We start from the raw sequence: 25,659 nt of genomic DNA, 5'->3' as shown, positions 1-25,659 counted from the left end.
GAGTAGATTAATCCTGCTTGCCATCTCAAAAAATGAGCAAGGAATAGCACGTTCCTGTTCCTAAGCAAGAGGGAGCCTACCACTATCTCGCCTAAAGCAATAGAGGGTTGAGCGAGAGGTGCGCAAGAGGAGACGGGTGAAGAATATATGGATTAATTAATAAAGACTGCAGCATGCGGCGTTGACTTCACTAGTGAAAACTTCTGAAAAGCTCCTCCTTGCGAACCTGGTGATGCTTCAAAAAAACTTCCTTGAAGGGTTTCCCGTTAAGGGCAAGATAGCGAAGAACGAAATACGACGTTATCGACCCCGACTGGTCCAATTGTAGAGAGGAAATGCGGCATGTTTAGTAAACGAAAACCAGGGGTCAAATTCGGCGACGATGGCCCCATGTTCTGTTTCCAGAAGCTCGGGAGTCAGTTGGTGCAGATAACCCCTGGTCCAGGTGGTAGAAATGAAACGTGAGGCTCCGTTGTATTATTCCTCCAATGGGATCAGGGTTAATTCCAAACGAACACCAAAAAAACAACGGACCGTGCTCCTCCGGATGATACACTGGTGATGCCGAATAGCGTACAGATTTTGCATCACCGGAGTTGATGTATAATGTCCTGCTCCGTCCTCATCTTCTCGGCAATTTTCACCCACTCACGATCAACTTTTCTCTCCTTTCCTCTCCATTCTTCACACATTCTCTCTCCATACTACAGGATATCGCTTTCTTTCGTTCTTTCTTGTCTTTCTTTCATTCTCTCAAACTATCAACAACTCACAATGAAGTTCTCCTCTTTCCTCTTCGCAGCCTCGCTGGTCGCGGCCGCCCCCGCCAACATCGAGCCCCGCCAGTCCCCGAACAGCATCAACAAGCTGATCATTAACAAGGGCAAAAAGTACTATGGCACCATCACCGATCCCAACCTGCTCAAAAACGAGAAGAACAATGCTATCATCAAGGCCAACTTTGGCCAGGTCACCGCCGAGAACAGCATGAAGTGGGATGCCACTGAGCCCCAGCGTGGCCAGTTCAACTTTGCTGGCGCCGACCAGGTTGTCAACTTTGCCCAGCAGAACGGCCTCAAGGTTCGAGGTCATACCCTTCTTTGGCACTCTCAGCTGCCTCAGTGGGTTCAGAACATCAACGACCGCAACACTCTGACTCAGGTCATTGAGAACCACATCAAGACGGTTGCTGGCCGCTACAAGGGCAAGATCTACGCCTGGGTGAGCACGCATTCAACTAATCAAATTAGCCTGAGATGTTCGACTAACTAGAGCAGGATGTCGTCAACGAAATCTTCGAATGGGACGGTCGTCTCCGTGACTCAGTCTTCTCCCGCGTTCTCGGCGAGGACTTTGTTGGCATTGCCTTCAGGGCCGCCAGGGCTGCTGATCCCAATGCCAAGCTGTACATCAACGACTTCAGCCTCGACTCGGCCAACGCTGCCAAGGTCACCACTGGCATGGTCGCTCACGTCAAGAAGTGGCGCGCCGCCGGTATCCCTATCGATGGCATCGGCTCCCAGACTCACCTTGACCCAGGTGCCGCTTCCAACATCCAGGGCGCTCTCCAGGCTCTTGCCGGCTCTGGTGTCCCCGAGGTCGCCATCACCGAGCTTGACATCGCCAGCGCCCCTGCCAACGACTACGCCACAGTCACCAAGGCCTGTCTCAACGTCCCCAAGTGCGTCGGCATCACCGTCTGGGGTGTCCGTGACCAGGACTCGTGGCGCACCGGCAAGAATCCTCTCCTCTTCGACAACAACTACTCGCCCAAGCCTGCCTACGACGCTGTTGTCCAGGCCCTCAAGTAAACGCGAAGCACCTAGCAGAATGCTTCTGGCGTGTATCCTGTGGCTACATTTTAGGATGGCTTGAAAGCATTTCAGGAGTGACTAACTGTGGTTCGCCTTCCACGCCGTTTTTTCTTCGTATATAGTAGTTTTTGGAGTAAATGTTTTCTTTGATGGAAAGAGGAAGCCATGCCTCCTGGAGAGACAAATAACATGGCTCCCTCCTGGCTGAACTCCAGTAATCCACGAAGCATTATAAAAGACAGCCCCGTGCTGTGCAAGGGTTTTTAGTACTGTATTTACTTTCCCCCTGAGTTTCGTCTTGGAGATCTCCGCGGGACTCTAGCTTCATAGCAAGTATAGTAAGGCATCACCATTGTGTTCAAAGTTGATGTGTAACAGCCAAATTTTGGCAATTCGCCGAGATGTTGCATTCAAGCTCTAACTGACATGTTCCTCCCCATACTCCTGTTTTTCTCGTACGGAGGTTAGAGCAGTTAAATACCCCATGCGAGGTTTACCCTTTCATGACGATGCGGCTAGGTATGACTCTTGTACTGCGGGCAGTAGAAGGTTAAAAAGGCCACTGTGTTAGCATTGGGATATGATGCTATGATGTGTTGATAATGTGTTCTTTATCATAGTTGAAGCCTGGCCTTGATGGGTTAACTGAGCCAGAAGATCGTAGGGCTTCACAAGGCCAAGTATCTCTGTGGTGCTCTAACAGCCTGAGATGTACTGAGAGTAGCACTAGACTTATGCTGCCACAAATGATTGTTGCGTAAAGCTAGTAAGCTTAACTTCGAGTGCTACTTAGGGGATTCATTGGCTCCAATCTGGGTCCCTGTCAAGTGGCTTGATGCCGAGATTGCGGTGTATTTTCGACCTTGATGGCAATGGCCGAGGATGAAACGGGGTGTACGATGATCAGGATGCGCTATTTTACTCCAGGGGCAGAATAAGTGGGAGTTTACGTCAAACCATTTTCTTCTATGGGGTAGGTTCTTTACAAATGGAAAAGACCCGACTCTCAACAACCTCTCGACACACAATCGACTGATTAATCATCAAGAAGGGGCACAGTAGCATTAAATGCTGCCCTTCCTCCTTCTACATGAGTGCAAACAAGCAGAGAGCTCGTCAGATCACCTTGAGTAACCTGCCTCAAAAGAACACCCAAGATCGATCTCAAGTTCTGTTCGCAAAGAACCTCGGGGGTGAGATTCTCAACAAGTCATCCTGGCCCCTGTCTCAGGTGCGTGGACTGCTGAAACAAACAGTCATGAGTAACGGCCGACGTATCTGGCAGGTGGCGGTCAGACTTTCAGCGGCAATGTGGATATTATCACATGTTCCTCCTGCTGTCAACGCACTGACATTTGGTCTAGACCTCGCTAAAGTTGACTCCATTCCCAGCGTTTCGGGCCAAGAAGTGTCTGTGGGCGCAAGGGTCCTCAGTAGTGGAATTAAGATCTGCCGAGCTAACGGCCCCAGCATCCGATGCAAGAGGCTGAAGAGCTACGCGAGGATACCCTGTCACTAAATTAAGGAACATTTAGAGGAGCGGGGGCATGGTGCCAAGCTGAACTTCCGAACTGGTAATTCGTCTGATTAGCCCAAATCCCGGGGAAGACCAGCGGCTTCGTCCACTGGCAGTTCTTGTTATTGCGTCTTTGAAACACGCTTATCCTTTGACCCATGGCGAATGGCATGACTTCGTAGAGCGGGTAGAAGGTATCAGAATATATAAAAGACATTGGTGTCCCTCTACATCGGAAATCTTCATTCCTCACTATCGCTTTCTCGTTTTATTCATTCGTTTCTCAGAGCTAGTCTCTATTCAATTCACTCTTTTACTGCCAACTTCCTTGCTTCAGCATTCTCTTCAAGTCACAACCACTCTCTTCAACCAACTACAGCAATCATGAAGTTCTCCGTCGCTTCTGCCGTCCTGGCGTCCGTCGCCTCTGTCTACGGTCACTACACCTTTGACCAGCTTGTAGTCAACGATGCCTTGGAGGGCACCGCCAACACCTACATTCGCAAGCACCAGAACGGCTACATGCCCACCAAGTTCAAGAACCCCCCTTCCGGCTCCATCACTCCTCTCGACGCCGACTTCTCCTGCAACAAGGGAGCCGTCCCTGCTGCGCAGGTCTTCAAGGTCAAGGCTGGCGACAAGGTTGGCCTGAAGATGGCGTACGGCGGTACTGGCATGGAACACCCCGGACCATCCCAGGTCTATGTCAGCCCCGTCGATAACGCCGCCACCAGTGATGGCAGCGGTGACTGGTATAAGATCCACCAGACCCTGATTTGCAAGGCTGGAAGCGCCGAGTCGCTGCGCACTGATGCTTGGTGCACCTGGAAGGAAGACCAAGTGTGGTTCAACGTGCCTTCGTCCATCCCTGACGGCCAGTACCTCGTCCGTGGCGAGCACATTGGTCTTCATGGCGCTCACGCCGGCGAGGCCGAGTTCTACTATGCCTGCGCCCAAATTGAGGTCACTGGCAACAGCGCCACCAGCATGCCCGGCCAGAGCGTCAAGATTCCCGGTGTCTACAAGGAGTCCGACGAGGCTGTGAACTTCAGCCTTTGGGGATCTTCCACCTCATACCCCGTTGCCCCTGGCCCTGATGTTATTCCTGGTGGCACAATCCGTGGTACCGCTGATGGCGCCACTGGCGATGTTACCGAGACCGTCGCGGGTGGCGAGTCAGGCTCTGGCTCTGCTCCTGACGATACTCCTGCCCCTACTTCCACCCAGGGCGATACTACGGCTCCTACTCCCACTGGTTTCGACGCCAATTCTGGATCAGCCAGCCCCTCGACTGGCTCTGGCAGCGGATGCTCTTCTGGCTTCCACGCTCGTCGTATGAGGTCTCTCAAGGCTTAAAGGGCTGAACTGAGGAGACGGTGAGGCATATCTCAGCCCATACTTGGAAGGTGGTGAACATGGTCGCTTCATAGACTGGCTTCTAGATGCGATGGGTTGTGTAGTTGGAGATTGAATCTTTTTCTTTCTTAGATAGCTATTAGCCTTGTATATAAGGCATACACTTGTATATACCTTGTAAGACTTTTCTTCTCATCAAATGACGTTTCCATGAGAGGTCAACAATCACAACAGCAAGACATAGTTATTAATACATAACGGTATCGAAACCTAGTACCATAACACACTGTAAGAGCTACTCGGTGCCTACCAGGGTCGGTAGGTTGTTCATGTAGGATTGACTGCTCACGTCAGTTTCGTGGAAAGTGGGGGTACAGGTCGGGCATCAGCCTAAGCCCGGAGAATGAGGGGAAAGCGCTCATGTCGACTATGAGAGTGTGTTCCAACTACCTACCTACAGACCCCGCGCATTGGGAAACATACGCCACCATGCAAGATGCAAGCGATGCCTCAGACGACTCTGGCCGGGTTGTGGGCTCGGTCGAGTGGATAACATCACAAAGGTGCCCGCACATGGCCAATCCTTATGGAATCTGCGTACCCATACGGACCTGTCTCGAGTATTCTACATCATGCGTAGAATGCCATCTACTCCTGCAAGTCATTGAGGCGTTTGTTCCTGGTTGGATCAATGCTCATAAGGATGGCCATGGTTTGATACGGTTCTTCAAGCCAGTTCCATACCAGGTAGAGCTCTTTTTAGGGCCGGTAAACGAAAAGGTCAGGTTCCCCGAGGATCTGCAAAAGATTAGCTCGTTCCAATTCTTCCACAAGTCAAAGGGTAAGTCAGCTCTCCCGAGAACTACAGTCCAACACATGAGCCTCGGTTGTCTCTTTGAGTTTTGGCTAACTCTTGACAAGGAGAGCACATGTATGATGAGTGCGAGCCTATATACGACGGGTTCGCCCGAGGGCCGGACGGACGCCCTCATTGTTCAAAAATTCCGGAACCTAAAAACAGGCTACGACTCCCCTGGGCTCAGTCTCTCAGTGTAGTCGAGGAATCTTTCTCCCAAGCCGCCTTTGATAGAGTAGCCAAGTGGCTCTCATACTGTCTCGAGCACGATGAGGCATGTGCCATGCCGAACCCAGGCTTTATGCCCCGTCGTCTTATAGATGTTGGCTCATGGGATGGGTCACGTGATCCTTTCCTCTTCAGGCCTTGTCAACCTGCACCATACGCGTGTCTTAGTTACTGCTGGGGCTCAGATATCGACGGCATTTTGAAGACAACAACGCACAACATCAATTCTCACCATGAGTCCATTCCTAATGCCAAGATGCCCCTTGCGGTCCAAGACGCCATTATTGTATGTCGCGGACTGAAGATCCGGAACTTGTGGGTTGATTCTTTATGTATCGCCCAGGACGACCCGGTGGCATGGCTTGAAGATGCCTCACAGATGGATCAAATCTATCTCCACTCTCTCCTCACCATCTCGGCCCTCGAGCCCTCCAGTTGCAAGTCGCGCTTTTTGGGAAAGCAGCGTTTCGGTGACCCTGAGTGGCAGCTCCGGTTTGTCGCCGATTTACCCTCTGGCTATGATGAAGCACCTCTCGAGATATTCGTTCGACCTACCATTGACACAGGCGACGACATGTCCAAAAAGTGGTCGCTTGACAAGAGGGGCTGGTGCCTACAGGAAAGCCTGCTCCCCAACCGTCGCTTGTGCTTCACTGGAGACGAAATGATTTGGGAATGTCTCTGCCGGAAGATCTGCGAATGCGGACATATCCTATGGAGGCCTCAACCTTTCCAGTTTCGGCGGCTCGCAACGTTTCTCAAAGCAGGCCTCCTCAAGGCCAAAGTCAAGCCCTCAAACCCACTGCCGGCTGTCACCTTCTACCAGGAAAGTAGCATGCGTGATCCGGAACGGGACAACCTCAGTATATCCCACGAGAGATGGAGAGATATTGTCACTGAGTACTCAAGTCGGTCTGTATCACGACGGAAAGACAAATTGAACGCTCTCTCTGGGCTGGCTAAACTTGTCCGCGAAACCCTCCAAGCAGATGAATACGCTGCAGGTCTCTGGAAGCGAGAATTTCATTTTGATCTTGCTTGGGGGGCGAACTGGTTCCATCCTTATATCGAGCCTCAAGAGTTCCTCAAACCTGACACCAACCAAAAACCCAACAGAGACGATGAGCTTGGTGGGATACCAAGTTGGTCGTGGGCATCGGTTGACAGGCCCATCACGTACAACTTTGACGAGCCCTTGAGGTATTCACGGTATACGCTCGTTCTCTCAAATTGCGTCAAAGTTGAGAGATTATCTTGCCAGACGGAACTCCTAGGTGATGAAACGAGCGCAGTTATTAGTGGGAAAGCTGTCCTCACTGCGAGCATGGTTTCCGCGAAGCTGGTTACCGAGCAAATACCATGTGTGCAAATTCAGGATCGGGACAAGCCGATTCAAGTGACTTGGGATCACCCGAAGAGTGTTGCAGTTGATGATGACCTTTACTGCTTCAGACTGTTCTCTTGGGAGTCACCAGATGATTTGTCTATTGATGATGGGCTAGAAATGGAGGAGCCAAATACCTGGTTCCTAGTATTGAGGCGATCGACTTGCACTACAGGAGCACTTCGACGAGTTGGTATGGGTTCATGTGATGGCGATGACTTTAGAGATGGTAACACAGTTACCGTAGAGCTTGTATAGTAAACTTTGTGGTCCCTTCTAGGCCAGTCTTCTATTGATTCAGAGAAGGAGGGGATGGCTATACATACACTTCGAACTCACAAGACTGATGCTTCCGATAAGAGTAACGAGGCTACCAGGAAAATCTACTGCATAATCCCCTAGCACTTCCTTCCACATGTCAAATCAGAGAATTCAGAGCCTAATCAAGTATCATTCATTCATCTACATGAGTATTGACCATATGCGTGCCCTAAGACCCATAGCGACCCTTTTCCAACGACTGACTTTAAATCCCCGCAACCATCTAATCAGACTTTCGACTTGGGCCTCGAGATTAGGGTGGTAACAGAACTCTCAAATGGCTACCGAATTTGCAGTAGTGGCGCAAGGACTCAGTGGGCAACTCGACCCAGAAGGAAAAGGGCCTGCTTGTTGCTAAAGTTGGCGACATCTCCCATGATCTCGGCGGCCTCAGGGCCCTCGAAAGCAGTCTTGACTTGGTCCGCATCTTCCCATTCGACGACGGATCCGAATGCGTAGGGACTTGGCGAACCGTCCAGTCCGCCGGTAAATTGCGTCGCCGACCAGCTCTTGGCACCGTATTTGCCCCAGCACTCTTGAATCAGAGGCATATGCTTAGAGACGTAATATTCAAAGTCGTATTTGGCATCGGGTTCATTGGGAAAGAGAACGGTGATGGTGAAAGCCATGTTGGTAGTGATTTTAAGAAGGGTTGAGTAGGAGGAGAAATGAAGAAATCCAAGTTTGCTTTCGTGATCTAATAGTAAAGCTGACAATGATGAAGCGTGGTCTGTACTTCCAATATATAGAACATTGACGAGAGGCTGCCGAGTCTTTATACATGAGCTGCCTATGTCAACGGTTTCGAGTTACTTCTTCGACCCCGGAGTTAGCGGAGGTAAATGTAATCACAACTAACTTGTTTTGAACCTTTGGGATTAAGGTTTGGCATCATCATCCGACACTTCGTATTACAAGGTAGGTATGGGAGGGAGCATCAAGTGCGTTTTCGGCGTTAAGACACCACCGACTTAATCGCTTTTCGGCAGTCGTGATAAGTCCGAAAAATGGCTTCTGCATAAAAGGCACACTGTAACTTTAGAATACCTTATCTAAGCCCCAAATTGACGAAAACAATACACCCAGTATCTTTATTACTCCTTATCTATCTACATTATGTCTACCAGGCAGAAACTTCTTGTCGTCCTTACATCTCAAGATGTCCTTCCCACCCGGGCCAACATGAAGACGGGATGGTATCTCCCCGAGTTGGTTCACCCATACAACGACCTCGCTCCCCATGTGGGCCTCGTTGTAGCTTCACCTAAGGGAGGCGAAGCTCCTGTTGACCCATATTCGATCGAGGATGCCCAGGATGATGATGCTTGCCAAGTCTTTCTTAAAGAAAAGGAGCATGTTTGGAAGGACACGCAGAAGCTTGAGAGCTTTCTTGGCAAGTCTGATGAGTATATCGGTATCTTCTTCGTCGGTGGCCACGGACGTACGTAAACTTCCCTGAATCACAATGAGACGCTGACAAAGTTATCAAGCCATGTTCGATCTAGCCGTAGATGGCACGTCCCACGCTCTGGTTCGCGAGTTTTACGAGTCCGGCAAGCTGGTCTCAGCCGTTTGCCACGGACCGGCTGCCCTGGCCAATGTCAAGCTATCGGATGGAACATACATGGTCGATGGCCAGGCAGTGACAGGTTTCTCCAATGCCGAGGAAGAGGCATACAAATTCACCGATGCAATGCCTTTCTTGCTTGAGGACAAGCTGCAGGAACATGGTGGTCAGTACGAAAAGGCCGATCAGCTTTTTGGCGTCAAGGTTGTTACCAGCGGCAAGAGTGAGAACCTGATCACTGGGCAGAATCCTCCCAGTGCTGGAGTCATCGGCAAGGTCTTGTTAGAGGCCATTCGCAAGCATGCTTTCTGAGTCAGGGGCGAAAGTGCTGAAATATTTTCAAATTCTTGCACTACCTAGATAGCAAATTCTCTTGTTCATCGTAGTCCCGAGGCTCTCACCATCGGCAGCCAATGCCAGATGTCTTTCAAGCGCGCACATGATGACGCCGAGGGCCCAATGAGAGGTCGGCGTTAACCCCCTTACATAATGGTCAGCAATGAATCACAACCTCTTATGAATACGTCATCAAACGTCGACAACCCAAGTTCCCCATCCTCTTGTCTATCTTTGACCTGTAATCACTCACAATCCATCTGATTCTCCTCCTGCATCTATCTCGGAAGGGTTCACCCTTTCCGCCTTTGGAGAATGGCCGATCCCCTTCGGGATTCAGTCCAAGACGAGGCAAAGTCGGCAGAATCAGGCCAAAGCCAGTTGGATCAATATTCACAGCAACTGGTCCACCGGCTCCATGACGAACTAAAAGACAACCTCTTGGCCATCCATCTTTTCGGTTCGGCTGGGTACAGCGCATATCAGCCTGGCATCAGTGACATTGATGTCTATGCAATCATACACGAGCCGATATCCGATTATCGTCACCTCTCCCAGATCCTCAGCCATCACTCTCTGCCCTGTCCAGCACGTAAACTTGAGTTTGTCCTCTTCACCAAGGCCAATGCAGCCCGGCAGGCACCCGATCCCAAGTTCGAAATGAACTTCAACACAGGCAAGGGTATGGAAGACTACCTTAACTTGGATTCTCAAACTGAGCCACGGTTCTGGTTTTTACTTGATATCGCCGTTGGTCGCGAGCTGGGCAAGTCAATCTTTGGACCGCCGCCCGATACTCTCTTTGCGGCTCCGTCATCGGAATGGGTGTTCGATTGCATGATCGAATCTTTATCCTGGCACCGCCAAAACGGCCCTGTGGACCACAATGGTATCCTCAATGCGTGTCGGCAGTTGAGGTATGACAAAACGTCTATATGGGGCTCCAAGAAGGACGGTGGCAACTGGGTCCTTGAACACTACGACCATCCCAACATCGTTACCCTTGCCATGGAAGCCCGGCATTCAGAGACGCAATTACCGCCAGACCTGGGGGCTGACTTTCTGGATTTTGTGGAAGACGAGATCAGACGAGACAAGTTGTCAGATGAACAAGGTTAAGATGGAAAGGAGGCACTTACGCGATGGACATGAAATAACAGGGAGATTGTATTAATCATGGGACCATAGCTAACTTCTATCCTTCTGATTCCAAGGAGAAGAGACATGCTCATCCAAGGCCTGGGGCTGATGTATCAAATTTTGTTTCCCCTAACTCACCACAACTAGTTTATCTACCTTAGTATTCAACTTTTGTTCTCAGTCTTTCCCCATACTTGTATGACATAACTATCATGCCAATCATACCCAAAGATATGCCTGCAAGCAGTGTATTACCCCATCCCTGGTCCAGCGCCTCATACATTTTCGGGCCAGCAAGTGGCAAAAGTGCGCCGCCGACACTTCTCAGGACAGTGTTGGCCGCAGTAGCACTAGCAGCGTAAACAGGGAACGCGTCAACCAAGTAGGTGCTTACAGAACTAAAGACCGTGATCATCCCGAAGCCAATCAGGAATGTGCCAATAATGGGCACAAACCAGAAGACTCGGAATTGAGCCGTCCAGCCATACACCAAAAGCCCAATAGGGATGATTGCGCTACAAGGAATCATAAGGGGAAGACGATATTCTGGTTTCATCTCTCCACCTTTAGTAGCTAGTCTCTTCACAATGGCATCTGAGAGCAAGCCAAAGACGAAGAGTCCAACAATCTGACCACTACCAAAGCCCAGGTAAACAAGTCCGACGTTGGTGACTATCCCATATCTGGTCCTGAAGACTTCAGAGACAGTGGTGAACAGCAGGTAAAGAGTTCCGTAAGCGATGGCGGTTAGAAGAGAAAGGCCGAAAATGATGGGCGATAGAAATAGCATCTTCAATGGACGAGCCAGGCTTTTCTTCAGGAGTTCATTCCCTATGTCGGAAGTGTGGGCGGAAGAGGCTTGCTGAGTGTCGTGTAACTTCTGCAGCTTCCTTTCCTTCTTCTTCAGCAGGGTTGGATGGTGAGTCTCCTTCTGAATGAAGAGGCAAACAGCTAGAACAGCGCCAGTCTACATTGGCCAGTGTCAGCAAAAGACTGTAGTTGAAGGGTGCTTAATCTCACCATAATGACAAGGAGCCAAAAGTTCCACCTCCAGCCCAAACTTCTAGAGACATATGCTCCGACTGCAGGCCCAAGACTCGGGCCCAGCAGGACAGGCATATTCCATATGGCCATCGCTCGGCCTCTCTCCTCCTGTCTGAAGCAGTCTGCGACGCTAGCCGGCCCAAGAGTCAAGGGACATGCGCCCACCAGCCCGGTGAGCAGACGGAAGACGATGAACATGGGCATGTTAACAGACAAGGCGCATGCGATGTTCGTCAGGAGAAAGAGAAACATGCAAGTATGGTATACTGGAAGACGGCCGTAAAGCTCGCTGAGTGGAGCGAGAAACAAAGGGCCAAAAGCATACCCAAGCAGGTATATTGATACTGAGAATGAGCCTATGTTGCGGTTTGTTTCCCCCATATCGTCCATAATGAGCTGGACGGCGGGTGCAATCATCGAAGATGCAAAGGGCCTAAGAGTCGAGATCAGCGCAAGATTCCAGGGTTACAAGCCGCAGCATGTCAGGGGCCACAAACGTTAGTAGCGTCAAGGTCGACACCGCCATGGTGTTGATCCATCGTTTGGACTTTGGCCAATTCAACGGCATCTCAGGATCGTGTGGTCCATCCCAATCGATTGGGCCAGCATCCGACTGGCTTGATCCCGATTGCTCCTCCTTTTCTGTTGATGTTGGAACTGGGGAAGTGCCATTCTCCAGCTCCAGCTCAGTGCGCGCTGCCATGACTGTCGGGGGTCAAATCTCAAGTGTCGGATAGCGTGACGTCGCCAAGTGAACTGCAGTGTTCTTGAGGTGATGGTGAAAGAGACCATCGAATGCTTCTCGCCAAAGAATTGAGGATTGCAGGCGTATTTAAACTACCACTTGACTCAATCTCTAAGCTAGTAATATCTTTAGAATCCGAGAGTTCCTTGAGGCAACAAATTGTAAATGGAGAAGGCCAGTGCAGAATCATGATCCTCTCCTCCCCCGGATCACTCTCCGGAGGCTGAGAGCGCTGAGGCCAATCAGCGAGCAAATCTTAAGTCCGGACGTCCGTGTTAGCCATCGGGGAGTCTCCCCGACACAAGCGACTTTAGCCTGAAGCTAGTGTCAGCAAGTTGCATGCCCTAGCCAGGGTCATCTTGGCGAGATTGGCCAACCGCTTCCGGGGTCGTTGTTCCAAATGACCCACCCAAGAGCGAAGCAACAGGGTAGGGAGACAATCATTTCATGAACACGTTCAGATGGCATAAGGATCACGGCTTTGATAGATTGCTCAAAGTTTTAGAGTGATATATAAATGAAGAAGATTTTGTGCGTAGTTTTAGAAGTACTAAAAGATCAAATAATATGCCAATCGTCGGGTTTTGTGCTGTGATGGTTTGATGTCGAGAAAACTGGTGAAAAAGTCGAGGCATTTCCAACACCTCCTTTGGCAGTCAGGACAAAGCACTTATCACGTGAAAGCTCACCGTTGTCTTACATAAGCATCACTTGACGTCATCGTCATAGCCGAAAAAGACTAACCTTCACGTCGCCGACCGCGGACACGTAAAAGCCATCTCATGATAACCTCGCTTCGTGGCTGTCAGACAACCAACCATCGTGACAATTACAGTGATAACCACAACTTCTATCACGCCACAATAAGGGACCTAGTTGCGCAATTATACTAATCGATGTCAATAATGTCTCACCATCTTCTCTAGATAAGAAAAATCAGGCTGTCGGCACGTAACGGCGTGAATATTCTTAAACACCATACTGCAACGATTTGTAATTTTATATCTAGAGGCAGCCTAGAGTCCGGACCAACAAGTCGTTTCCTTCACCTCCAGCTTCCCTTCCAATAATATATTCTGACTACTAGACCCCACAAGCACCCTGTACACTCCCTTTTCACAAACCCAGCAATGCATCTCCTCGTCCCAAAACGCCGTTGTAAATCGATCCAGTGGTATTTGTACCCGCTGTGTTTGCCCAGGTTGTAGGTGCACCTTCTTAAACCCCTTCAACTCCTTCTTGGGCTTCGCGATGGAGGATGTTGTCTCGTCGGCGGCGATGTAAAGCTGAACCGCTTCAGCTCCAGCAACTGTACCCGAGTTTGTAACTTCCAAGTTTACGTGCAAAGATGTGACGGTGAGGTTCGAGTACGTAAACGTTGTGTACGAGAGGCCATGGCTGTGCGCATAATGTTAGCTCAGTTCTTTGGGCTGCGGCACGAACAAGAAGTAATCATCTTACCCAAAAGGATAGAGCACGTTTCTATCCACCTTTTCGTAATATCGGTATCCAACATAGATGTCCTCTCCGTATATGACGCGCCCCCTCTCGCTTCCGAAGTTGAGATACGTGGGTGTGTCCTCGATTCGTCTTGGGAAAGAGAGTGGCAGTTTTCCGCTGGGGCAAATCTTGCCGAAAATAACGTCGGCGATGCCGTTGCCAGTCTCGTTACCCCCCATCCATGCATGCAGATGTGTCTTGGTCCGCGTAGCCCAAGGCAACATGTTGAAGGGTGTGCCGCTCTGTGACACGATGATCGTGCCGGGTGCTGCATCTAAGACCGCCGAGATAAGGCGAGGAAGAAATCCTGGGAGTTCCATGTGCTGACGATCAAAACCCTCAGATTCTTGATCTCTTGTCAAGCCCACACATAGAATCGCCACATCTGATTGTGTTGCAGCGTCAACGGCCGCTCGGATGGAGGCATCGGGGTCAATCACTCTCACCAGGCCGAGTCGTCCTGCACCGCCACCGAAGTTCACCACACCTGGCTTGACGAGTTTGGATGACGGTGCACTCTCGTATTCGACCTTGATCCTGTACTTCTGGCCCTGGATGAGGTGCATCTCGGCCTTTTCCTCCAGAGTTCCCTTGCCGAAGAAAAATGTGCCGCCGCGCTGCACAGCAGTGTTATCGATCAACAGCTGGCCGTCGACGTAAAGCCGGGCTGAACCATAGACAGCCAAGCCAAACTCGAAGGGCCCCGTAGCTTGCCCAACAAAGTCGCCCTCCACTTCAGCGTAGAACAACTTTTCCAACTTCGGATGTGAATAGCCCATGAGTTGCCATGAGGACTCGAGCAACAAACTCTCATCGATGACCTCGCGATCTGGGACGGTGGGCGGTTCTCGGTAGAAGCGTATTCGCAGGCCTGGGCGTCCACTGGGCGTCATGACGTCCGAAGCTTGGAGTAGAGGGTTCCAGCCACTTGCCGAAGCGCCGATTTCGTATTTGACCTCAACATCAGGTGGTAGTTGGTCGACAATCCCTTCAAAGGGAGAAACAGTGTAGTATGGCTGAAGATGTGCTGAACCGCCACCACAAAACGACGTGTTCTTCATGTTGGGCCCAATCAGGGCGATACTCTTGAATGGCCGCTTGAGCGGTAGTAGGCCCCCCTCGTTCTTCAACAAGACAACACTATCCCCAGCTAGCTGTCGATTAAGCTGTCTGTCTTCAGGAAAGTCTCGACCGCCTTCTTCGGAAGCCACAGCGACCTTGTTGCATCTTTGAACAAACTCGAGGACGTTGCGTGCTCGTGTGTCTATCGTAGTCCGGGATACCTTTCGCGTCGATACTGCGAGGTCCAGTAGTTGGCCGCGTTGTCTGGTTGGCCCCGGCATCTCAAGGTCTAACCCTGCGTTCAGAGCTTCAGCCGTCGAGTAGGTACCAAACCTGGAAGAATACTTGTTAGTTTCAAACTTGACGTGAACCAAACGTGCTATCGCTAACGTACCAGTCGCTCATGATCAGCCCCTTCCACTGCCACTCGTCCCGGAGGAGACCATCCAGCAGGTCTCGACTTTCAGAGACATGTTTTCCGTTGACCTTGTTGTAGCAAGACATGACAGCTCCTGGTGCGGCATCGCGGAGGGCTATTTGGAAGGGAAGCATGTGAATCTCTCGCAAGGCCCGCTCGCTAACCACGACATTGACCCCGACTCTTTCGTGTTCTTGGTCGTTGGCCAACCAATGCTTGATGACAGACACAACGCCGGTCGACTGGACTCCCTTGATGTATGCGGCAGCCAGCTTGCCTGTGGCATATGGGTCCTCTGCCATGGACTCAAAGCCGCGACCACCTAGCGGAGAGCGTTGGATACAAACAGTTGGACCGAGCCAGCAGTGTGCACCCTTTGCTTTGCATTCGTTGCCTATCAGAATACCTGCCTGGTAGAGGAGATCTTGATCCCATGTGGCCGCTAGGCCTGTACCGCAAGGCAAGCATGCTGCAGGTACACCGTCGATGAATTTGGTCCCTCGCACCCCGTTCGGCCCATCGCTCACACGGACGGAGGGAACGTTGAATCTAGGTAGAGGAGCTGTGTGCCAAAAATCCCGGCCTGAATCGCAGGGCAAGTTGGCATACTGAGCTGGACTCAAGGAGGTGGAGATTGAGGCTTACCAGACAATAAAGAAATCTTTTCTGACACGGATGCATTTTTGATGACATGCTCGATGTCAAAGTCGCTGGACGGCTCAGAAGGAGCTTGCACTTTCAGAACCATGGTTGTGGTCATCCAAGGCAGGATGTTCAGAGGACAATGGTAGATGTGAAGCTTCAAGGCCTAGAACAGTGTCCCTTGTCTCCCGGGCCGGTATCAAGACTGACACCACACTTATATTCCAGGTAAAAGTTAAATGGCCTGTACGCACACTGCATCAGAGGACAAGGTCCCTGCTCAAGCCTGGCCTTGGCGAAGTGGTGGACCTTGAATCGTCGCAAGGACTGTCGGGGAGCCTCCCCGATCAAAAACTCAAGGGTGGAGATACACTGAGGAGAAATGGATGATCGATTGCCTACTCTAGTGGAGTCGGGTAATCCAGACTTGACTCCAATATCGCTTGCACTACCTGTTTAATGTTGGAGGCTCCTCCATTCGGCTCGCCAAATTGTGGCTGATTCGAGTCCACAGCCTGTCTAATCCTGTCTCTCCAGGTTTCCGGCAGAATGACATTCTGCACAATACGGACTGCTTGGCACTCGGCTGCTTGGCGTTGGGCTCTGTGAACAGCGGCCAGGGTTAGACATGAACTGGCTGTCATGCGGATGGTGTACCAGGCGCCTTGGTGTCGATGACCTACGACTTGACCCAGCTTGAGCATGCAGAACTGTAAACATTGAGATGCGAACGAGGTAACTGGGGCATGGAGGCAAGAATCCATTCTGTCTACGAGTCGATCCACGCAAAGCCTGACGAACGGCCGTGACACAAGCTCGCGAAGGGTGAAAAACCGGTGCCGTAAAACAAAGATCATGGCGTTTGGATGAAAGTCGATTTGGTAGCCCTCTGGGATGTCAAAGTAGAAGATTGGCGGCAACGACGAGTACCAGTCAAAGATCTGAGTTTCCATCATCTCAGCCTGGGAGATCATGCGGCGAACTTGCTTCTCAGTTGGCGTGGTGGGAACCTCCGAGTTCATCTGGAGAAGTCGATTGATGAGATGTCTTGCCGCGATCTCACTGAGGTAGTAATACCAACTCCGCTCTCGCTCCGTTGTATCGGGATCTAGCGGGTGCGAGCCGAGACTTGGAGGCTGGGGGAACGCCAGGGGGAAATACGCGTTGTCGAGGACCGAGGGGCTCGGCAACGGTAATTCTAGTCTTAGCTCGCATTCCGACTTCCAGATGGTAAAGTAGAGAGCCTGCATGATGGTGAGTTCGTTGGAGGAAGAATCTGCTTGGTTGATGAGTTCGCCATGAGGAAAGTGTGTCAAGCTGAGACTATGCCATGCTGTGCCGGCGAGGCTGAAGTGCTTCCAAGCTTCGAGAGGTTCGAGTCGATGCATGTACCAGATGCCCGCCAGACATAGGCATTGAACTGCCTGCACACTGCTCTGTCCTGATGCATAACCAAGACGTTTGATGGCGACATTCCAAAATTGCATTGACAGGTCCAGCTCGGCCTTTTCTCTAGCCTGCTGGTCTGGTGTAGACGACAAGGACATCTCGTCTTCTCCGACGGATTCAGGATATGGCTCGGTGATGGCAGCGTTGGCACATACCAAGGCTACCAAACATGTTTGTGTAGACCAGTCGAGTCCGTCCTCGGCAACCTGTAGGATCATGCGATGCAGATCACCTAGGTCTAGGATCGGGTTCTTGGTGTGGAGAGTATCGATGTACTTTGACTCCAGCCGCGCGAGCTGAGGATAGCTTGTATCCGGTAGAGAGTAACTACTCATACTCGGAGGGTTCCGTTGGGCGAAAAGGCATTGTGTGGGCCGATCTGGGGCAAATATTTCCCAGTCGAGGATTGATTCAACCCCCTGAGGTCGCACCGTAACGTGATGCGTTAGGCTCTCCGCCCCCCCGGATTGATGATGCTGCTCGGAGACTGACTGGGGCACATAGGGCGAGGAGTCGATAGCCTGTGCGGGCGACTGTTGCTGGTAATGTTGAAGAGGCTGTTGGCTCTCCACCAATCTTGTCAGCTTGTGGATTGCCTGTAGGATCTCGGCCCCCGTAACTGAGTGACTGTTCCATGAAGAGTTGGTTAGCAAGCCGCTCGTTAATGATGACCTGCACCAACCAAACGACATGGATCTTACCCCGCGTCTTCCTCGTCCGGATAGACACAGACCAAATGGCGCCTCAAGCAAAACCCACATGTTGGCCGACGGTTGTCGCATCTGGTCTTGCGAAGGCGACATTTTTCGCATGCGGTAACGCCCCGAGGTTTGGGGAAAGGGACCTGGCCCCCGCCATTTTGACGGGTCGTTGTTGGACTGTTGCGGCTAGCCATGGAGGCTGGCCAACGGTGCTGATGGCGGTTGTGATGGGGATTGAAGATGTCGGGGAGGAGCCGACGAAACGCAGATCAAATATGAACCCGTTGAGCAGGGGTGAGGCGCCCTGGGGCCATTTAAATGCGTCGGGGAGCCTCCCCGACCCGCAAGGGACACCAGTAGCGCCACCAAACTAGCCAGGCAAGGTTTCCACCACCCATACGATCTTCTACCAAGCGAGGAGAAGCGAGCGCACTGTTCGAACCATTCTTCATCGTCACAAGTTGGTCCAAGCCATGTGATCAAAGAAACTTCAAGTGGATGCACCCTGACTGTGGTTGGCCACACCGGCTAACTCCATCCCTTGTCTTTTGCATCTTCACAGTTCAATGCCCTCCCCGCATCCCCATCTCCCCAGGTCTAGGCTCGATCTAGCCTCCCCGCAACTTTAACCATGGGACCAGCGACAGTAGCTCCGGTTCTCGGTCCTGAACCATCCATGGCCTGACCTCACCACCAACAAGTTTGCTTCAAGTCGGCTTCCCCTTGCCATGTCTCGACTCTTACATTGATGCTACTTGGCAAGGTTATAAATATTCCTCAGTAACCCGGGACGTTTTGGGTTATCTTGACCAACAATCATCACGACTCGTCAAGAGAATCCCAATTGCAAACTTTTCAGCCCCTTTCATTTTGCAACCTTTCAGGCATCATGGGCCTTTTCAACAGGAAGAAGGAGAAGAAAGATGCCGCGGAAAACACTGTTGGGCCAGAGCTACTCAAGGTATCATCAACATCACACTAGTTGACAGCAGTTTCCGAGTCTTTGCGCAATCGATGCTAACTTGACTTAACTCACAGGTTCTTCCCAATACAGACTTGCCATGGTATCGAACCAAGCATCTCCTCCTGCTGAACTTGATTCTTCTTGTTCCTCTTTTCAGCTCCTCTGCTGTCGGCTATGATGGTCAGTTCCTCTGCGAGTTCTCGCGATTTGCCATATCAAGGCTGACGATGGCGCGTGTGACATAGGCTCCATGATGAACGGTCTCCAGACACTCCCACAGTGGCGGGGATTCTTCAACAACCCTCCCGCGCCGGTGCTCGGAGCCATCAACGCAGTCTATCCAGTTTGCAAGATTCTAGGTCTGGTCCCTGCTACCTTGATCTCAGATAAATGGGGTCGCAAGATGCCAATCTACCTTGGTCTTGTTGCTCTCGTCTTTGGACCAGCTATCCAAGCAGCATCCATGAACCTCCCCATGTTCATCGTGTCCAGAGGCCTTATTGGGTTCGCTACAGTCTTTCCTCAGGTGGCTTGCCCGATTCTCGTGTCCGAGCTGTCTTATCCGACACACAGAGGCAAAATGACGGCTCTCTACAACACGTTTTTCTACTTTGGTGCCATTGGAGCGGCTTGGATCACCTACGGAACCTTCAAGATTCAGTCTACATGGTCTTGGCGTATTCCCTCGGCATTGCAAGCAGCCATCCCCTTCTGCCAGCTGCTGTTCATCTACTGGGTTCCTGAATCTCCTCGGTTAGTAGAAAGCCAAGCACAGAAACGACACTTGCTGACCAGCATGATGCATTAGATGGCTCATCGCCAATGGCAAAAAGGACCAAGCAGTTGCCCTTCTCACCAAGTGGCACGCGGCCGGACAGACAGCCTCTCCCCTTGTCGAGTACGAGATTACCGAGATCGAAAAGGCCCTCGAGCTGGAGCGCAACCAAGAGTCATCTGTGTCGTGGTTGACCCTCGTCCAAACCGGTCCCATGCGCAAGCGAACTTTCATCGCCTTTATCCTCGGCTTCTTTAGTCAGTGGAACGGTATCAGTGTTGTGACATACTACCTGACTCTTGTCCTCAACACCATCGGAATTACTGCCGTGCAGGATCAGACCTTGATTAACGGACTGCTTCAGCTCTTTAACTTTGCTGCCGCCGTCTTTGCCGGTGCCATGATGGTTGATCGATTTGGACGTCGGAGACTGTTGCTGGTATCTACCATTGGTCTCGGCCTCAGCTACATCGCCTGGACTGCGCTCACAAGCTACTTCATCAAGAGCCATGATGAATCGGCCGGTCGAGCTGTCGTGGCCTTCATCTTCATCGCCTTTTTCTTCTACGACATCGCTTGGACACCGCTCCCACAGGCATACACTATCGAGATCTTCCCCTTCCTCACTCGTAGCCGTGGTTTGACAACCGAGCTCACATCATCTTACATTGGCCTCATTACCGCCCAGCTGATCAACCCGGTTGGCTTGTCTGCGATCGGCTGGAGATACTACATCGTGTTCTGCTGCATCCTGGCTGCTCTGTCCACTCTCATCTACTTTGTCTTCCCCGAGACCAAGGGTCGGACATTGGAGCAGATCACCGAGATCTTTGATGGCAAGAGCATCGCTGTGGCTGCTGAAGATCTTGTTAGCAAGGGGAAGTTTGGAGTTGTTCAGGAAGTTGAGATGCCAGGCAAGCGTGACAGCGCGGATGTGTAAGCACGGTGCTGTCTTTGCTAGATAGTTTCTCCACGAGAGACTTGGGATAAGGAACAATCATGACCTCTGAGTACTACGAAAGACGGTCATTTGTCTCTTGCTAGAGGCAAAGTTGGGCAGGGGTGGAAGAAGACGCATGGTGTTGCACAATAAACGTGTAAAGCATATGTTTATGCGAATATAAATGTTCTAAGAGAGATGGTAGCCACATGTGTTACAGGTTCTTTCCCCTCCATGTTGTGCTCTAGAAGCATATCCGTAGCCTTCAGTGCATCCCCTTCGTCCAGGACCTTGTCTCTGTAATGCCAAGCCCAATTGTGCACTCAGATGATAGCCACTAGTTCTTGATGGACTTGAGAATCACCTCAAAGGCCTTCTGGCTAATCACAAACGTGGGAGCGGCAGGGAATCCACCCGGAGTGCGAGGGAAGATGGATGCATCAACAACGCGAAGCCCGTCAACTCCATTGACCTTGAAGTTGGAGTCAACACAATAATCCTTGTCACCAGCAGGACCCATACGGCAGGTAGAGGTCGCGTGATGGCTAAAAGCCTCATCCATGATTCCCTGGCGGACATCAACACTGGGGGGAGGCTCGATAACCGTGTATGGGGCGTACGGCTCTCCAGTCGCGTTGAAGATTTGCATGGTGTGCTCAACAGCCTCCTGGATGGCCTGGAGATCGCGGTCTCCCTTCTCAGCAAAGAAGTTGAAATTGATCTCCGGGGCTTCTCTGGGATCCGCCGAGCGAAGTGTGATGGTTCCAGCTTGGTTGCCAGTTTGCATCTTGACGACTGACCAGAACCACGAAGTGGGAGGCGCCTGGTATGTGGAATATCCGGGAAAGTAACCGCGGAACACAACACCAGCAGCTCCGAAGAGGAATAGATCCGACTCGTCGGTCTCACTGACGCTGGACTTGTAAAGAAGACCAAGAGGTGCTGCACCCTCGCCATACGGTCCAGTGTGAGACTGGTTCCATTCCTGGAGACAAGTATCGTTGGGCCCAAGGGAAAAGTCACATCGGGCAAAGGGGTTGTTCTCCCAAGGGATAGATGCTTCGACAGTAACGCCACCCTCATAGTTGTCTTGGAGATAGTTGCCCTGGGAACTAATAGTTAGCATCGTATGATCTCGCACTATTGCTGAAGGGAACTCACCACAGCCGGAAGATCCACCACAACATCGATATCATGGCTCTCGAGTTCCTCCCGAGGTCCAACGCCACTAAGTTTGAGGATCTGCGGGGTATTGAACGCTCCACCGGCGACAATGACTTCCCGAGAAGCAGTCACGTTCATCAACTGACCCGAGTCGGATTTATTGTACCGCTTGTCAGCAGAGTACAAGCCTTCGCCCTTGAGGTACTCAACGCCGTAGGCTCTTGGCTTCCCATCTTTGCCGTCCTTAAACAGGACGCGTGTCGCAAGAGACTGTGTGCTGATAGTCAGAGGATACTTGGGAGATCCATCTTCAGTTTTCGCAATGAGTGTCTCGTGGAGGTATCTCCAAGATCCAGTGCGTTGCCTCAAACCATCAATGTGGAGGGGAAGCTGATAGAGACCAGGGGCATATCGATCCGGTCCAATGCTGTTAATGTCCCTCTGCATCAGCGTTCCGACCTCTTCCGCGTTTTCGACTTCGATGTCCTCGGTCAGCCGGAATGCATGAGTCAAGACCTCGACAACGCCAGGTCGTTCAGTAATGTAGGAAATGTTGTTTCGGTTGCTCTGCGGCAGATCAGTCATCGCATTTTGGACATGGGTTAGATCTGAGATTACATACGGCGATGAAGCCATCAAAACCATGGCCAAGGGTGCCCTCGGGAGCATAAGTGCAGTTCTCCAGGTCGACAAAGAGCCGTCTCATGTTGTTAGAGCTCCAGGATTTGTCTCCAGTGAGTTCAGCGATATAATTCCAGTCACTCTCAGGTGGCAGAGCGAAGTTCATGGCGTTGAGCTGAGCAGAGCCGCCGAGTGTGGCACCTCGAGGATAGAGAATTCCAAGACTGTAGGAGTTAGCATGGCAACCTCTGCGGAAAAAGGTACTGGAAGGGGACTCTTACGGCTCTGCATCTTCCGGAGGATCAAGTCCATACCACAGCGTCCCGTTTGAAAGTCGATAGGTATACTTGGAGTCACGGCGTGCTTGCGTCTCGTTCTGGTAATGGTTCACAAAGAACGACCAAGACATGGTGGGCTCTTCCGAAACGTTATCTGCGCTGATTTCTCTGGTTAGCCACCAAACTCCAAGTGATATGGGTGCGTAGGTAAGTTACAATGATGGAAGACGCTGCAACAGCGTGTCACCCTGATCATCTCCAGCCTCAAGCAGAAAGACGGAATGACCAGCGCGGGCAAGGTTGGCACTTCAAAGAATAGTCAGTAAGCTGTTATTGTTACCTGGCAATCAACTTACGCTAGAGTGCCACCACCTGGGCCTGAGCCAATGATGACAAACTCATACTCGGCTGTCTTGTTGTTGTTGTTGGTTGGGAGGGCAGCAGCCAGCCCACAGAGGAGGCTAGGAACCAGCAACTTCATCGTATTCAGTTTTCGTTCTTGTTCTGTTATTGGTGTTCCTGTGCTTGTTGATTAAAGGAGATATCTGGGAGTCAACCTCTGTTTTATACTTCTTCAAGCTATCTAGACCTAAGCGAGGCTCAGGCCTTTCTGCTTACAATTTATGTCGTACGCAATCATTACCAAAGTTCTCAATATGTGGAGTCGTAACCCTGCGGCTGTGCAAGAGATGCATCGTCAACCATGAACTACCTTGGGTAATAGATTCAAGGAACTCCATCTATACCACTTTCCTTGGGATTACGATGACAGCCATTGACGATCATCTAGGTCCCCTGGTTAAGCATAAGCCAGCGCGTTACATCTACAGGGCTGCCAAGGCGCAGAGTGTAAGACACCCCACCGGCCCTTACGTGTCGTCGGATTTATCGAGCAAGAAAACCCGCATCTCCGATAACGCTGACTTCGGCTTTCCAACCAGCGATTTCCGACGACATGTGTAATCCCGTGCTCGCCTCCGGATTAATTGTGTTTAAGCTTATGCCAAAGATCATCACCTTAAATTTCGCAGAATGACATGTTGTTCTATTCACCTGTTCTCACTACCATCATCAACTTCAACTGCCCTTCACTTGCTCTATCCCATCTAATGTTCTAGTGTAGTCCACGGGCCTCAAGTTGCGCTGCAAAAAGGCTTGTCGGTTTAACCTGCTTGTCAAGGCGGATAAAGGTACCGTTCCCCGACGTCCCATTCGTTCCTCCACAACCGATACACCAGTTAATGCCAAGCGGCGGTGACTGGACAATGGCTTCACCCCTCAGATTCCACCCAACGCCAGCATTTATCGTCCATCCATGGCCTGTGCCATTTGAAGCTCGATTGACAAAGAGAGTCGGCACTGATGTCCCCTCAACAAGCAACCCATGCGCCCACCTTTCATGAGGGTAAATGGTCTGTATGTCAGACATGGTGGAGTGACGAATGACGGTGTTCGGCCCTGCGGCTAGCGAGTCTGTTGCCACAGAGAAGCACCTGGCTGCTGGGAGACCGATCTGCTTGCAGTCTTGTACAAGAACCTGGGAACCTTGAATCAAGATGTCGACGGGAAGCGCTCTTCCTTCAATGTCGTGATCCCGATTCATCTCGATGTCTTGAATGGTGATTCGAGAAGCGTCCGTTTCAACTTCAAAAAAGCGGTTGAAGCCTTCCAGCCTCAACCCGCTTGCCCAGCTGTCAACTGTCCATGACGGGAATTTGACTGCTGCAAAGTTGCAAGTCTTGTTACTGAGCGGAGCCCCAGAACAAGAATTGGGAACTTGGATGCGAAGATTGTGAAGTCCCATCTCCGAGTATTGCTCTGGAGGCTTGTACGCCCAAACCTCGGGCTTCATGTATCTCGAATCAAGAGCGTCTGTCAATGGTATCTGAAGCGTGACCTCCGTGCCATTTATGGATTTGATCACATTTGGTGACATGATCTTCTTGTTCAACTGTGGTTCACTTAGTATCTAATTATCTCTATGTAGCAAGGGGGGCTGCCGTACCGTTATCCATGTCTGTGGGTCACCATCTCGTACCAAGTCACCCATCCCGTTATACCTGATCCAAGATTCCTCTGTAGCCCTGGATATGTAAACGGTTTGGTTGACTGAGAGTTCGGTGTTGTTCCGGATGTTCACTATGGACGAGCCGATGGGAACATAGTCGTCGATGATTCTTGATTTGGCCCCAAACTCTGCCTTGGAAGTGTTGCCAATACTCCCAAGAGTGAAGACTGGGCTGGATGGCTGTTCCCTCAGTACCAAGAGGGTTTCACCACCCTTGGGTCCCCGAACAGTGACGTTGCTGCGAAGCTGAATGCCAGCGCTGATGTGGAAGCTACCCGGTGGGAGCTCAACAACGCCTCCGCCACTAAGGGCAACAGAGTCAATAGCCTTCTGAATCAACGGACTTATATCATCATAAGTCTTGTTGGGAAAAGAGAGGGTGACATCGGTGGTGGCGACAGTTGGAAGTGATACCTCTGAGTTGTGGTAGCCAGAAAAACTGAAGTCTGGGAGCTTGTCCCCGTTGGGACTCACAATCGAACGCCAATCCACTGTGGATTTGTGTCTGTTGTCGTATATGAAATAAACAGTCAGAACGACTGCCAGTGTCGTCAAGATTAGGAGATGCCACATGACCGCAGTGAGGCTCAAGGTAAACTTGTCCGAGATGCTTCAGAGGGGATGATGAAAGTCCCCAAATGCAATGTTCAAGGCCAGGGCTCGGAGAATTCACTCCTCTATGAAAATGGGAAAGTGACTGATGGCTTCCATGCCTTGGCTCTTGGACTGGAATGGATTGGCCAGGTCTGGATCGTCGGAAATGGCTAGAG

General features: G+C 51.1%; 10 protein-coding genes and 1 pseudogene across 11 annotated transcripts, besides 1 other annotated feature; 6 read left to right on the top strand and 5 right to left on the bottom strand.

The window, feature by feature from the left end:
- Positions 1-774: 774 nt before the first annotated feature.
- Positions 775-1,811, top strand: NCS54_00625300 (Beta-xylanase; the record flags this gene model as incomplete). The annotated part of the gene is made up of 2 exons (XM_053151723.1): positions 775-1,221; positions 1,278-1,811. The coding sequence occupies 2 exons, from the start codon at positions 775-777 to the stop codon at positions 1,809-1,811; spliced, it is 981 nt and encodes a 326-aa protein (XP_053007698.1).
- A 1,903-nt stretch (positions 1,812-3,714) lies between these two features.
- NCS54_00625200 (Hypothetical protein) lies at positions 3,715-4,686 on the top strand (the record flags this gene model as incomplete). The annotated part of the gene is made up of 1 exon (XM_053151722.1): positions 3,715-4,686. The coding sequence occupies one exon, from the start codon at positions 3,715-3,717 to the stop codon at positions 4,684-4,686; it is 972 nt and encodes a 323-aa protein (XP_053007697.1).
- Positions 4,687-5,175: 489 nt separating this feature from the next.
- On the top strand, positions 5,176-7,412 carry NCS54_00625100 (HET-domain-containing protein; the record flags this gene model as incomplete). Its single annotated transcript, XM_053151721.1, has 2 exons — positions 5,176-5,527; positions 5,608-7,412. The coding sequence occupies 2 exons, from the start codon at positions 5,176-5,178 to the stop codon at positions 7,410-7,412; spliced, it is 2,157 nt and encodes a 718-aa protein (XP_053007696.1).
- A 374-nt stretch (positions 7,413-7,786) lies between these two features.
- NCS54_00625000 (Hypothetical protein) lies at positions 7,787-8,194 on the bottom strand (the record flags this gene model as incomplete). The annotated part of the gene is made up of 1 exon (XM_053151720.1): positions 7,787-8,194. The coding sequence occupies exon 1, from the start codon at positions 8,102-8,104 to the stop codon at positions 7,787-7,789; it is 318 nt and encodes a 105-aa protein (XP_053007695.1). The 5' UTR covers positions 8,105-8,194.
- Positions 8,195-8,561: 367 nt separating this feature from the next.
- NCS54_00624900 lies at positions 8,562-9,354 on the top strand (annotated as a pseudogene). Its single transcript has 2 exons — positions 8,562-8,916; positions 8,966-9,354.
- Positions 8,562-9,354: a sequence feature.
- Positions 9,355-9,693: 339 nt separating this feature from the next.
- NCS54_00624800 (Hypothetical protein) lies at positions 9,694-10,497 on the top strand (the record flags this gene model as incomplete). The annotated part of the gene is made up of 1 exon (XM_053151719.1): positions 9,694-10,497. One exon carries the CDS (start codon positions 9,694-9,696, stop codon positions 10,495-10,497), a length of 804 nt encoding a protein of 267 aa, XP_053007694.1.
- A 178-nt stretch (positions 10,498-10,675) lies between these two features.
- NCS54_00624700 (MFS domain-containing protein) lies at positions 10,676-12,265 on the bottom strand (the record flags this gene model as incomplete). The annotated part of the gene is made up of 3 exons (XM_053151718.1): positions 10,676-11,485; positions 11,539-11,995; positions 12,060-12,265. The coding sequence occupies 3 exons, from the start codon at positions 12,263-12,265 to the stop codon at positions 10,676-10,678; spliced, it is 1,473 nt and encodes a 490-aa protein (XP_053007693.1).
- A 317-nt stretch (positions 12,266-12,582) lies between these two features.
- NCS54_00624600 (Hypothetical protein) lies at positions 12,583-18,139 on the bottom strand (the record flags this gene model as incomplete). Its single annotated transcript, XM_053151717.1, has 8 exons — positions 12,583-12,622; positions 12,717-12,799; positions 13,432-13,705; positions 13,769-15,202; positions 15,264-15,836; positions 16,731-17,674; positions 17,871-18,005; positions 18,080-18,139. 8 exons carry the CDS (start codon positions 18,137-18,139, stop codon positions 12,583-12,585), a joined length of 3,543 nt encoding a protein of 1,180 aa, XP_053007692.1.
- An 829-nt stretch (positions 18,140-18,968) lies between these two features.
- Positions 18,969-20,758, top strand: NCS54_00624500 (MFS domain-containing protein; the record flags this gene model as incomplete). The annotated part of the gene is made up of 4 exons (XM_053151716.1): positions 18,969-19,040; positions 19,118-19,223; positions 19,289-19,796; positions 19,852-20,758. 4 exons carry the CDS (start codon positions 18,969-18,971, stop codon positions 20,756-20,758), a joined length of 1,593 nt encoding a protein of 530 aa, XP_053007691.1.
- A 337-nt stretch (positions 20,759-21,095) lies between these two features.
- On the bottom strand, positions 21,096-23,302 carry NCS54_00624400 (GMC-OxRdtase-N domain-containing protein; the record flags this gene model as incomplete). Its single annotated transcript, XM_053151715.1, has 6 exons — positions 21,096-21,863; positions 21,920-22,489; positions 22,545-22,767; positions 22,825-22,980; positions 23,038-23,127; positions 23,178-23,302. The coding sequence occupies 6 exons, from the start codon at positions 23,300-23,302 to the stop codon at positions 21,096-21,098; spliced, it is 1,932 nt and encodes a 643-aa protein (XP_053007690.1).
- A 633-nt stretch (positions 23,303-23,935) lies between these two features.
- Positions 23,936-25,495, bottom strand: NCS54_00624300 (Hypothetical protein; the record flags this gene model as incomplete). The annotated part of the gene is made up of 2 exons (XM_053151714.1): positions 24,827-25,495; positions 23,936-24,772 (listed from the first exon to the last, which is right to left on the bottom strand). Exons 1-2 carry the CDS (start codon positions 25,460-25,462, stop codon positions 23,936-23,938), a joined length of 1,473 nt encoding a protein of 490 aa, XP_053007689.1. The 5' UTR covers positions 25,463-25,495.
- Positions 25,496-25,659: the final 164 nt, after the last annotated feature.

This window comes from Fusarium falciforme, chromosome 4 (assembly GCF_026873545.1).
Source record: "Fusarium falciforme chromosome 4, complete sequence".
Taxonomy (NCBI): domain Eukaryota; kingdom Fungi; phylum Ascomycota; class Sordariomycetes; order Hypocreales; family Nectriaceae; genus Fusarium; species Fusarium falciforme.
This window is presented reverse-complemented; position numbering and strand designations above follow the sequence as displayed.